This window comes from Eleginops maclovinus, chromosome 5, assembly GCF_036324505.1.
Source record: "Eleginops maclovinus isolate JMC-PN-2008 ecotype Puerto Natales chromosome 5, JC_Emac_rtc_rv5, whole genome shotgun sequence".
NCBI lineage: Eukaryota > Metazoa > Chordata > Actinopteri > Perciformes > Eleginopidae > Eleginops > Eleginops maclovinus.
The window spans coordinates 13,711,544-13,723,658 of record NC_086353.1 but is presented as its reverse complement, the minus strand read 5'-3'; the positions used below and the strand labels follow the sequence as shown (position 1 = coordinate 13,723,658).

Here is a 12,115-nt window from a genome sequence, read left to right as displayed (position 1 = left end):
AGTGTTTATGAAGTGCGTTTCACCCAAAAGACACGACAAAAGCAAACTTGATTTTCCACTTTTTTTAATCAAAGAAACATGACACTGTCACAATAAATAACCATGCTTTTTATACTGCTGATGCTCACTTCCAAGAAAAAAGAGGAAAATAATTCTCAATCCAAATGGATAAACTGAGATGCGAACAGCCCCTTATTTTATGCTTCATCGTGCAATATATTACATAGTGAGAAAAAATAGGGGAGGGGGCTTCATTTCAGTTTTTTGTCCTTTCTTTTTCTTACAAAATATAGATCCAGCCATCAATGGTGCACTCGTGATACGAGACAGCTCTTTATTAAGAACTGGACTATTTACAATGAACAGAAATGGTGCGCTCCTTCTACCTCTGAACCAGGGTTCTTTTGGGCTCTGGGCTACACTGTGGAGATAGAGCACGATAACTGCATTGGAAGGGACTGACGTGGAGGGCGAGCAAAAGGAAGACATTTCCTTTTTAAAAGAAAGGCCATGTGTGAGGATTGATTGACACCCCACTTCTCTGTATGCTGAGCATTTCTTCACAGTCCTTGTACCTTAAATCAAAAATGTCTGGAAACACAGCTGGCCTGCTATGTGCTTCAGAGGAGTGCCAGCCTATTTTACTACTCATAAGTCGACTTCAATGAGCATTTTAATTGGCTGAGTAGTAAAGCATGTCTGATTGCTTCACCGTTATATGGGCAAAGGTTTTTGATTGAGTCCTGCGGGATGGGATCACTGACAAGCAATAAAGCCCTAAATGTTCTACTTCAGCAGGACTGAGGGTGAGCAGGTCCTTGACACGTGGCTGAAAGTGATGCTCTGAAATTAATAAAAACACAGCATTGCAAACTCAAAACACTTGATGAAATTCAGAGTCACTGTCATACCGTGCCAATCTGTTCAGAGCAGGAGAGAAGATTTTCAACAGAAAAGACTGGTTCCCTACGGATAGTGCCTCAGTTGCTTGCCGAGCTTCCAGGTGTCTCTCCACAGATTACAAAGTGTGAAGTTATGTTGAACAGACAGCCCCCCATCACCACACCATTTGGCCGAATAAAATAAGGCAGCAGAGAACTTGCAAAGACAAGAAAAGGTGGCCTGAGCTGGCTCTCCTGTCCCACTAGGACCAGGATGTTGTGCCTTCCCTAAACAACAATCTAAGAAAAAAAGCACAACAGGCCGTTCAGAGGGATTTTCTGGTAAATCACAAAAGCATATAAAGATATCTCTTGATAAAGTTGTAAACTAGGCATAGTTTATGTTTAAAATAATTTGTTCTACAATGCCATGTAAGGAAAAAAAAGTATATCCCATTGTATTTTCAAATGTACACGCATCTATTTACAGATAACTTCTGTTCAGATGTTTGTGTGATCTTACCTACATTTACTGATCGAAAAAAACTCTGCAGGTAATTAAAGCATCCGAGATAAACCGTTAGGGAGAATCCATTATATTGCTCTTTGCAGAACACTATCCAGCTGTGTAAATGTAATACAGTGAGACCAGGGCCAAACGTTTGCTGGAGAGCGAAATGGTGATGCACTGAGAGAGCAGGACCCAGGACTTCCTTCACAGGGTTTAATCCTCAAGCAATGGCAGTTATGTGATTGTTTGCAATATTCAGGAACAAAGACATGTGGAAAAAGAAGTTTCAAATCCAATGTAAATAATGGGCATGGAAGTCAAGATGCATGATTGAAGTTTCTTGTGGTCTTTTCAAGTAAACATGTTGAGTTAGTGGAAGAACAGACGGTAGTGGCAGGGCGCTGTGCACATTGGCGATTGTGGTGTTGAGTTCGAGCAAACCAACTTGTTATGAAGAAGGCTCACACTGCTGTGGTGAATGGGGGGAGTGTGGGGGGTCGTCTGTGTAACAAAAGGCAATGGTGGAATGGATGCTGGGGGGGAGCTGATGTTATGACAATGGGAGTTTGGGATCCTCACACCTGGCTACGCTTTAGTTGCTCAGGAGCAGCTCTGTCGCCGTTTCCACATCCCAGGATTTTGAAGACAAGGCTGCTACAACTGCATTCTGTTTGCAAGAGACAAAAAGATTGTTTTTAAAGTAGGCTTTAATGAGCATGAAATGTGTCAACCCTTTAACAGCTTAGTAAAAGTAATGATGCGTTAGTAAAATTTGGACTCAAGAGTACATTTGTAGACAGAGAGACTACAGTGGTACTACTGTGCTCACTGCGTTTAAATAAGTCAGCAATTACAATTATAATGGCTGTTTTTTTTATATACTGTGTAGTTTTTGTTCAGTCTATGAAAGGTCAGAAAACAGTAACATAGAAATACCAAGCAGAAGTTCACAGAGCCTAAAGCTACATACTCAAATCTCTTGTTTCCTGAGACTAACAGTCCTATCCTTAAAGAGATACATGCTTTATTATCACAGAATCTGAAAATTGCCCGCATTGCTGAAGAATTATGATTCATAGCCCATTCATTTTATAAGAGTAAAATAATCGGCTTAGCTTAACTTTCAAACAAAAGCCCTCCCAACTTTTCTGACCCACACCATACTTTGTTCAATACATACATGTCATTTGTATAATAAAACAGAGAGTGGTTCTGACCTTATCAAAGCCCATGGCACAGAGTTTATCTATTTTGCGGGTGTAGTCTGGACTGGAGACAGGTGCGCCTGCAAAGACGTGAGACCACTGCCTCGCTGTCTGTTTGTACATGTCTGGGTTCTGCTTGTACTGAGGAGGAAGACAGAGAGATCAGTGAGAATTTATTGAAACATTACAACATCAACGAACACTGAAAGTAGAGAGAGTCACAGTGTATTCACTTTTCCATACAATTGTCAAGCAAACTCAAAGCTAAAGTTTGCTACAGTTATGTTAATGGGAATAAGGCTGTGTGTGTGTGTGTGTGTGTGTGTGTGTGTGTGTGTGTGTGTGTGTGTGTGTGTGTGTGTGTGTGTGTGTGTGTGTGTGTGTGTGTGTGTGTGTGTGTGAGAGAGAAAATCTTAATCACCTGATTTGCTACTACTGCATCCTGGGGATCATCTGGTTCTGCTGCAGCAAGGAGAGCCTGTAGAGACAACAGCACCGTCCGCAGGGTCATAGCTGCTGCCCTGGGAGAGACAGAAGTGAAGTCGGCGCAGATAAATGACAGTATTGGGGTACAAGAAACATACTGTAATTTCATTCATGTGCAGAAGGTCACAAGGTTCAGATACATCTCACTCACCACTGGTCTTTTAAAATGTCAAGACATATTGCTCCTGTCACAGAACTGATATTAGGGTGCCAGATCTTAGTGATGAAACGCACCTGAGAAAGACAGGGTTACATGAGTTGACATGCACATTTGTTTCTTGTTCTGATCATGCTTGGTAAGATTTGTCTTTTCGTCTTTACTCTGGTAGCCATAAGTTAAACATATTTGCGTGGATAATCAATAAGCAGAACTGCTTCATGACAATATCGGATTTTAAGATGATATTGACCTCAATGTACTTAATTTGTCAGGTATGTTATTCATTGGATAAGCCAAAAAACAGACATTAATCTCAAATTAAGAAATGCTATTACATTACTATATATATATACTGATAATGTTCAATTACTGTGAGATTATTTAATGCCTGCTTCTCTGGTTCCTCAACATCTCCAAAACGCAGACTTTCTCTTTTACTTTTCAATCTGTCACTATTGTCTATCACAAAACATGATAGATAGATAGATAGATAGATAGATAGATAGATAGATAGATAGATAGATAGATAGATAGATAGATAGATAGATAGATAGATAGATAGATAGATAGATAGATAGATAGATAGATAGATAGATAGATACTTTATTGATTCCAATTTGGGAGTTTTTACATTATGGTCTTAATGTTGTGTAAACTGAATTATAGTTTTGTGACAACCCTTTTACAATTCATATTACTGTACTTTAAATGGCATCATCAAATTCTTCAAAACAGCATATCAACGTTTTTGAAACAGGAATGTTTATTTCTAAAATCCCAAAAATGCTATACTAGGTCTGACATTGTGCAGGTGAAGGACATACATCAAGTACCAGATGGGGGCAAGTGAATAACGTACCTTTGGTGGGTTAAAAGGATAGGTTTCTGGGATTTTTATTTCAAGCTGAAATCTGCCACCTTAACAAGAGAAAAATGTTAGGCATGTAAAATCATATAATTAGATTCTTGTATAAATATCTTGTCAGGTCTTTGAACTGCTTTTCTGTGACATACCTTCATATGGTGTATCTGGAGGACCTGCTATCTCCCCCCTCAGCTCTGTGAAGTTCTCATCCACCAGTTCTACTTTTATCTGGTTTTTACTTGTCTGTAGGTTGGGATAAATGAGAGGGACACAACCAATTACCCTTGGTGTCACTCATGTCTTGACATGTCTCTGTCAAGTATAAAACTACATAGTTTTACAAACAAACGTGAAGCTACAGATGTGTCCGTTGTTTAAAAAAAAGGCACAAAATCTGTGATTTTCTACCACAAAAATTAGTTCAACGGAAGCCGTCTCGATATTTAAATACGTAAACAACACAGGTAGCTTGCTACTAGAACCAAGCTAGCAAAAGTTGACATAACAACAAACCCACAATAACAACACTTAAAAAGACACGAACATTTCCAAATAACCCCTTAAAAATGATCGAAACCCTAATCTATTGAAACCAACAATTGATTTGAGTATTATAAATGTGACGAGTTGGTGGAGGTTGCATCACCACAGGCTAATGCTAACTGGATGAGATGTCAAAACAACAGTTCGTTAGCAAGCTAAAAGCTAACTCCAAGTGTCACAAACTAAATAGCGTTAGCAAACACACACGGTGCCGTGTATGAGGCGTATGTGTTTCCCCATACAAGGGAGGTTTTTCCAGTAAGGCAACGAACTAAAGATGTGCAGTATTGCTTGTTAGAAACACAGGGCCCCTCACTGAAAAAGCTGAATCCCCGGTATTTCCTGAACACACCCACCTTACAGTGACATCGAGCTAAGCTAGCTAAAGTTCTCCTGTTTAGGCCTGACCTGCTGCAACACAGGACTGGGACCTGACGTTAGGTAATTTGAGAATCTTTCAAGCACTCTACACACGCTTCACATGTGGTTAAGTTAAAAACGTAATTTTAAAAATAGCTCAATCGAAATGAAATGATATCCACAAACGTTACCGTACCTCTTCGCTTTTGAGAACTTCTTTGAACTCCCGCCTGATCCTCTGGACCGCGATGTTAGCCATGGCTATGTCTGCTGAAGTGCTGCTGCCTTCGGACCCGGAGCTCTTTCTCCCTCCTGTGATGACTGCCGGTGTGTGGACTGCCTGCTCCGGTGCTTTCCACAGTTATGGAGCCCTACTTTCACTTTCACCGTCTTACTTACATCGACTGCGAGCCAGCCAGCGTTCAGCGTCAGTCAGTCCAGAACACGCAGTCACACACAGTGCAGCTAACTGTAGTAGAAACTGGAAGTTTCACTAATGGTCCCAGTAGGTATATGGACAGGTTTATGTTATTTACAAACTTGCCATCAGGAATTTTCTCATCATGTGCTTAACACATCTAATTTCCAGGGGTGGAATGTGACTTATTACATATACCCAAGTAATATTACTGGTGTGCAATGTTTACTTATAATATATAACTAGCTAATATGAATAATTTAACTTGACCTCCTAACTTGTCACTTTAAATATCCACTCCTAGTTTCAAAAGTCAAGGTATACATTTAATCCACTGCAACTAAATGTTCTTCACAGCATAATTAAAAATAGAGAACAATCTCCTTTTATTTTGTGATGTTGCACTTTAGATTTTACGTGTAGATGTATTCAAGTTACATTCTAGCACTTTGGGATGTTACACATTTGTAAATATATATAAAGTAGTAGATTAGAAAATGACTGTTGGTGAATTAAAAAAACTGCATGTAGAACAACTAGAGCTCAATCATGTACAGATGTTGGGACCAGACTGTACACAAAGGTTGGGGTCATCATAAATAGACTGTATCTTTAAAGAGGCACGATTCATCTGTCTCTGCTTAATCATAGGCAGACTGTTTGTTTACTTTCCAGTCGTTATAGACGTACCTTACTGTGATTTGTTTAAAGACGTGTCCATCAAATGTCTAAACCAATAGGAGACTGTTAAATCGTTCCTTGTGTGAGGTTCCCGGATGTCTGTCGCTGGTTGGCTCACGTGCACCAAACAAATCACAGACGGTAGGTTGACATTTTTGCAGTCTGATGGTTTCTGTGCAGAACAACAGAGCAGACAGGCCCTTAAAAAACACCTAACGTCTTATCAACATCTATTGGGCGCAAGTAAGTTGTGTTTCGATGCCTTTTGCTGTCACATCTATCGCTAAAGTATATATTCATTTTTATTAGTCGAACAAAAAACCCAACGCTGTACGAGTCTTCTTTGCTGACTTGGTTAGCAAAGAGCTAGTCTGAGGTTAGCTAAATTAGTTCCAGAGCAATATTATAGGACTGTCATATATGATTGTGGTTAGTAAAAAAGTGCCACTCTAGAAATATGCAAGCAGACAGCCATTTAAAATATAACGTGTTATTTATTCATGTAATACATCTCCGTAACAAGTGAGATTGTTATGGAGTCGAAATGTAGCCATGCAAGTCTATGCATGTCACTGTTTGGTTAACATTTCTTGGCATTCATTTGTTTTTAGATTTATATTTTCGCCTTTTGTAGTCCAGCTACTTCATTGTACAATTCTAATTGTTAGAAGTATACCTAATATATCGCAATACATACATAATGAAAACATAATGTCCCAAAACACTGCAAAGAATGGCACAAAAACTGTGCAAATACAAGACTAAATCTCAATGAAATAAATGCAAGGACAGCATCAGAATCAACTCACAAAATATCCAAAATATTTTAAGAACAAAAGGTCCAATTATATTTTAATTTCTGTTCCTTATACGCTAGTTTGAATGTAAACTCTTTAAGGTAGTTAAATTAAAGTTCCATTGCCGGAGTGCATACAGGTGATAGCATATAGCATTCAGATAACTTTTGATTGGCACATATAAAATGTGACAGCCCTCTCCCTAAGCAAATCTACTTCACCTGCACTGCAATAAAACAGTCACTGTCCTCAACTGAGCAGTCTCCTCTCTCTAACCTGTGTGTGCACAGCGCTGAATAGAGGGAGCATTAGATATCTCTCACATGCTCATGAAGATCTTGGTTAAAAACAGTACTTTCATTTTGTTTTAGGGTGGACAACATCTGGTGAGAAATGGCAGAGGGAGGCTTTGATCCTTGTGAGTGCATCTGCACCCATGAGCACGCTATGAGGCGCCTCATCAACCTGGTAAGTCATGAGTATCCTTCACTGTCACTTAAAATCTTACGAAGCAGACTCATTACAGAGTAAGTAAACTTATATTCTGTTAAAGTGGAGAGAAGGCAGAAACAAAATTAACACAGGAAGCAACTAGCTAGAAAAAGAAAAGGAAATGAAAAGCTGCCTACTGACAGTGAGCCAACATATCCTGGTTCCTGCTTAGTATTTACCTTGTGATGCTATCACTTATGCCTTACAGTGAAATTGAACTCTGATGCAGTTGGTTGAAGTCATTTAGACAATCTACTTTAAAGGATGAATACAGATTGTGATCATGTTGTGTCAGTTTTCAAGTGACCTCATTGGCTCTTTTGTGCACAGGTGTAACTTGCATGGCGAGCTGCAGTTGGCTTAGAGCTGGAAACAACCCTAGGGGTTTGTTATTTGCTTGCAACAGGATAGGGTGTTGTCCAAATAACCAAATCATTTACACAGAGTTCGCCTGGAGGTACTTTACAGTTTTTCCTTGGCAAAGGCAAAGCTCAGATGTTTGTCTGCGTCTTCCAATGTGATTATGTTGTTGTTAACAGTAAGTTGTGAGGTTTTTTTTACTCATATAATAGGTGTCATCGAACAATCAACTCTTATGGATTAGCCTACTGGTTATCAGCAGTGTGTTTAAAGTCTACCTGTATTTTCCTTCTCCCTAGAAGAGAAAGATCATAGTAACCAGAGAAAATTAAGCCACTTTCACACTGGAAAAAACTCATTTACACACTCTAATATCTGGACTTTCTCTTTAATGAGAAATGTTACAACCAGCATTAATTTCTAAGACAATTTTCTCTGCAGTAGTCATGTTATTTATAAACTCTAGCTCCAATCCTACTAAACACGACACACAGGTGGATACACTTATTTTCTCCCCATTTACGCCACAACGCTATGTAAAGTGCATTTAAGTGAATATCTGCTAAATAAGATCAACAGGGATATGGACAAATCATATAATTTATTAACATATAAAACATACATTGGTGCTCTACTTGAAAGTCACCCAACTTCAGACATCAGTAATTTTACCTAGCTCATCATTTTAAAAAGCACAAACAAAAACACAACAATCCAAAACTATTGTTAAGTTTAAAGGGGAGATTAAAAAAAAAATAGAAACAGAAAGGCCTGCTCGTCTACTCTCAATTTGAGAGGAGTTTATGATGTTAAAAAAAACCTGTATATAGGTGCTGATTTAGGTGGAAAAAAGAGTATAAGCCAGACATCTTCTCTTGTCTTAAGTCTTCCTTATTCTTTCTGTAATTTCCCTTTCAGCTCAGGCAATCTCAGTCCTACTGCACAGACACAGACTGCCCTCAGGAACGTACGTACAACCCCATTAGACCTGTTTGTTTTTTGAAATGCCTTATATCATTTTTCTTGAATCGGAAACATGAGTGTAGTTGATCAATTAAGTCAAAATGCAAACATTTCTTTTCTTTTTTCAGTGCCAGCTCCCGGTGGGTCGGTGGGCGGAGGAGGTGAGCTGACCCTCCCCCTGGTTCTTATGGGATGGGCGGTGGTTGCTCTGCTCCTTTTCCTGTTGAGGCCTTCCAGTCTCAGGCGTTCCCGTCCCACAGGCAAAGCCTCTGGACCCCACAATGTCAGTATTGATCACACATAAACACATATGATATTTTTACATAGTTTCAGTACTGCTCTACCTTCAAAGCATAATGAGTCAAAACAGAATTTCACTTACTTACTGAGAAAGACACAATTGGCCTGTATGAGGATATAGGTTCTATATATAATATTCAGAACATTTAGTATAGCACTACACAACTACTTGCCATGTAAAGATAGAGTGGAGTAATGACGACATGAGCAGCTTCAACCTCTCTATGATAATTATAAGGCCTTAGAAATTGCCTTTGGGAACTTTAAATGTCACTGTCTTAATAGAGCTATTAAGTTTTGTTTTCTGCTGGTCAAGTTACAGCAAACAACATTCTAAAATATACAGAAAGCATTCACATATTGTTGTGATTGAGTGGTTTGGTCAATATTTGTAAAGATGAGCAATTATATATCTTTGTGAAAGGCGATACAGTATAGTAAAACAATACAGTCAAAATTATTTATATTATCAAAGTATTTGTTTTATATTTTTTTCTTTTAGATATCATCATCACAACTTTTTGTTTTCCATTGAAAATACTTATTATTTTTCTTGTCTTGCAGAGAGATGGAAGAGAGCCGCCAGCACCACCTGTTGACTAACAGTGGAGAGTACAGCACTCACCCACCAACTCTGACCAGAGCTACACAGTTAGCAAGGGACCGTGACCAGGACAGTGACCCCTCCCCTTTATTCAAATATCTTTTGCTTTTCTACTATTTTAGTGCCATTCAATTTTGGGGTGGATCTGTCTATGATTCGTGCTACTAGAGCCCAACTGATAGACAATTGATGAGTCCAATACAGATATGATATTTCCAATTTACAAAAGGTCTAAAAATGTATACCAAGGGACAAAGGTGTATCATTTTGACCAATAATATTGACCGACAATATCAGAATGTTGATATAACTGTTGGGCTCTATGTGTTATTTACCTCAAGTCTTTAATCAGAAGAGAGGCTTCCTTCTAGGTTCCTAATCTCAGCTCAGATGCTGACTGATCTGCGGTTACATGAACTCAAAATGAAGGAACATGGGTTGGTGGATCTGTGAGGGGAGGTTACAGTTTGGTAGAATTGCTTGCTGGATTATAGAGGGTGGCGGGTTCTCTGAAACATTCCGCTCTTTCCCCTTTCAAGATACTAGTCCAAAAGGTTCCAGTTACGATGTCATGTTACCTAATGTTATTTAAGCATATTCAAACAGCAATATCATTAGATGGAATAAATTCATATGGATGCATTTAATTTTGAATTAGGTTTACGATTATATGGCATATGGATTTAAACGCAGTGAACTCATGTTCTCTGTTTATATCCAAGCCTTAATTATATAATGTACTTCAGCAAATAGTCTGCTCTCTTACATAACTTCATTTCCAGCAACATTTCTGACCATTGAAGTAACTGTTACTGTTACTAAATAGGTGTATAAGACAGTGCTCTCCTCTAAAAGAGTCTGATTTAGAAGATGAAACCCAACTTAAGTCAAACTTATGACATGTTGTTGAAATTAACTGAATTATAGGCGTACAGTTGGGGTGTATTGAATGGAATCATTGGTAAACAGTTGACTCGGCACAAACATTTTGATCCCTGTACTGTAATTATTTGGTGGTTAAAAGATAAAAGCAGCATTGTGTGCTCGAATAATAGTAGCAGAGAATTATATTTTATTAGCACTTTTGTTGTGGTATGTTGTTTCCTTATGAGGGTGTGTTGTACTGATTCAGGAGTTTTCTTACCGGGTATCACAGCGTTCTGATTTAATAGGAGCAATCTTAAATTTATACTACAACTTCTGTACAATAATTTCAAACCAATTAAAAATAAGGAAGCAACTGACAATATTATATTTTTAATTTGAAATGATGGCTTACATTACAGATTTTCTTTCTTACTGGATTTGGTCATTTCTCTTGGACCAGAGCTCTACTAGAATAGTGATTTTATACATTTTTTCAGCTAGATTAAAGGTGAATATGTTTAAAAATAGAAACATCTAAATCAGAACAATATGGTGGTGGATGTTTTGTTTACATGTATGTGAAGGTGGGTAAAAATGTAATACAACTGCTCGACAAACTGCAGCCTCGAAAGATGTACAGTCTTTGATTGAAAAAAAAAATCAACATTACAATAGGTTTTTTGTATGTACTATATCTTCTATTAGCTATTGGATTGTAAAATATATGATAAAGGGTTTCCTTTTATTCTGGTCACAGACTATCTGTGTCACACCACTGTCATAGCTATATGGATATTAAAGTGTAAATGGGCAGTGGATTATCTTGGGTCCCAGTGATATCAGAAAATGAAATGGAGATATTCTTAAAATTAAAATGTCTTTCTTGTTGCATTGTGTATGAATTGTAAGAACATGGATATGATCTGTAACAGCATTTTTCAGTGACTATACTCCTGATTTCCATTAGCCAATAATGCCCTCTAACTGTGGATTGCAAAAAGAACTAAGGATGGAAAAGACAAGCAGTTGTATATCATTTAGGGGAAAGCCATACTAGATAGTTGAAATGACATAGTGAACTATCTGCTACCACAGGAGACCTTGAGTTACACTGTTTTTGTCTCAGAGAAAAAGGGCTTTAACTATGCACTTTTCCCATAACAAAATAAAAAAATAAGTAACTCTTATTACTAGTCTGTGTTTATTCCTGAATGTGTACGTTCCTGCATTCATTCAGGAAGATATACACCATATCTTTATATTATGTTCTGGCTTCTAACCCTTGAGAGAATATTGCAAATGCATTGTTCCACAGGAAGACAATTTTAGTTGGTGAGTCACAAAAAAACTTTAAACTGCGTGCCCAATTTAGAAATACATCTTGATATTAAAGTTGTTGGGTCAAAACCAGTTATTAAAAAAAGAGCAATTAATTTTCCATTCAAAAATGTGAAAACAATTACTCAAAAATAGAAGGAACCTTACAATCCCATCAAAATGTGTGTAAAGTATGAACCAGAGAACATAATAGTGATTGCAATATTTTTTGCTCATCTTATTCTGAATTGATCAAATCAAAATGTGCAAAACTGCTATCTTGTGAGCATGCGCATTGGTTACAC

The 12,115-nt window shown here is 37.9% G+C and overlaps 2 protein-coding genes across 2 annotated transcripts; one reads left to right on the top strand and one right to left on the bottom strand.

Annotated features, from left to right (window-relative positions):
- Window positions 1-47: 47 nt before the first annotated feature.
- On the bottom strand, window positions 48-5,501 carry ube2kb (ubiquitin-conjugating enzyme E2Kb (UBC1 homolog, yeast)). The gene is made up of 7 exons (XM_063883903.1): window positions 5,208-5,501; window positions 4,258-4,351; window positions 4,103-4,161; window positions 3,235-3,317; window positions 3,019-3,118; window positions 2,610-2,738; window positions 48-2,059 (listed from the first exon to the last, which is right to left on the bottom strand). Exons 1-7 carry the CDS (start codon window positions 5,268-5,270, stop codon window positions 1,985-1,987), a joined length of 603 nt encoding a protein of 200 aa, XP_063739973.1. The 5' UTR covers window positions 5,271-5,501; the 3' UTR covers window positions 48-1,984.
- A 719-nt stretch (window positions 5,502-6,220) lies between these two features.
- Window positions 6,221-11,680, top strand: smim14 (small integral membrane protein 14). The gene is made up of 5 exons (XM_063883904.1): window positions 6,221-6,353; window positions 7,279-7,375; window positions 8,678-8,726; window positions 8,851-9,005; window positions 9,587-11,680. The coding sequence occupies exons 2-5, from the start codon at window positions 7,301-7,303 to the stop codon at window positions 9,623-9,625; spliced, it is 318 nt and encodes a 105-aa protein (XP_063739974.1). The 5' UTR covers window positions 6,221-6,353; window positions 7,279-7,300; the 3' UTR covers window positions 9,626-11,680.
- Window positions 11,681-12,115: the final 435 nt, after the last annotated feature.

Excerpts from the sequence above, each read along its gene's own strand:
- ube2kb (XM_063883903.1), bottom strand. The coding sequence starts at position 5,270 with ATGGCTAACATCGCGGTCCAGAGGATCAGGCGGGAGTTCAAAGAAGTT. Across the intron at positions 3,119-3,234 it reads GACATTTTAAAAGACCAGTG|GGCAGCAGCTATGACCCTGC; the intron begins GTGAGTGAGATG and ends TGTCTCTCCCAG. Across the intron at positions 2,739-3,018 it reads ATGCAGTAGTAGCAAATCAG|TACAAGCAGAACCCAGACAT; the intron begins GTGATTAAGATT and ends CTTCCTCCTCAG.
- smim14 (XM_063883904.1), top strand. The coding sequence starts at position 7,301 with ATGGCAGAGGGAGGCTTTGATCCTTGTGAGTGCATCTGCACCCATGAG. Across the intron at positions 7,376-8,677 it reads TGAGGCGCCTCATCAACCTG|CTCAGGCAATCTCAGTCCTA; the intron begins GTAAGTCATGAG and ends TTTCCCTTTCAG. Across the intron at positions 8,727-8,850 it reads CACAGACTGCCCTCAGGAAC|TGCCAGCTCCCGGTGGGTCG; the intron begins GTACGTACAACC and ends TTCTTTTTTCAG.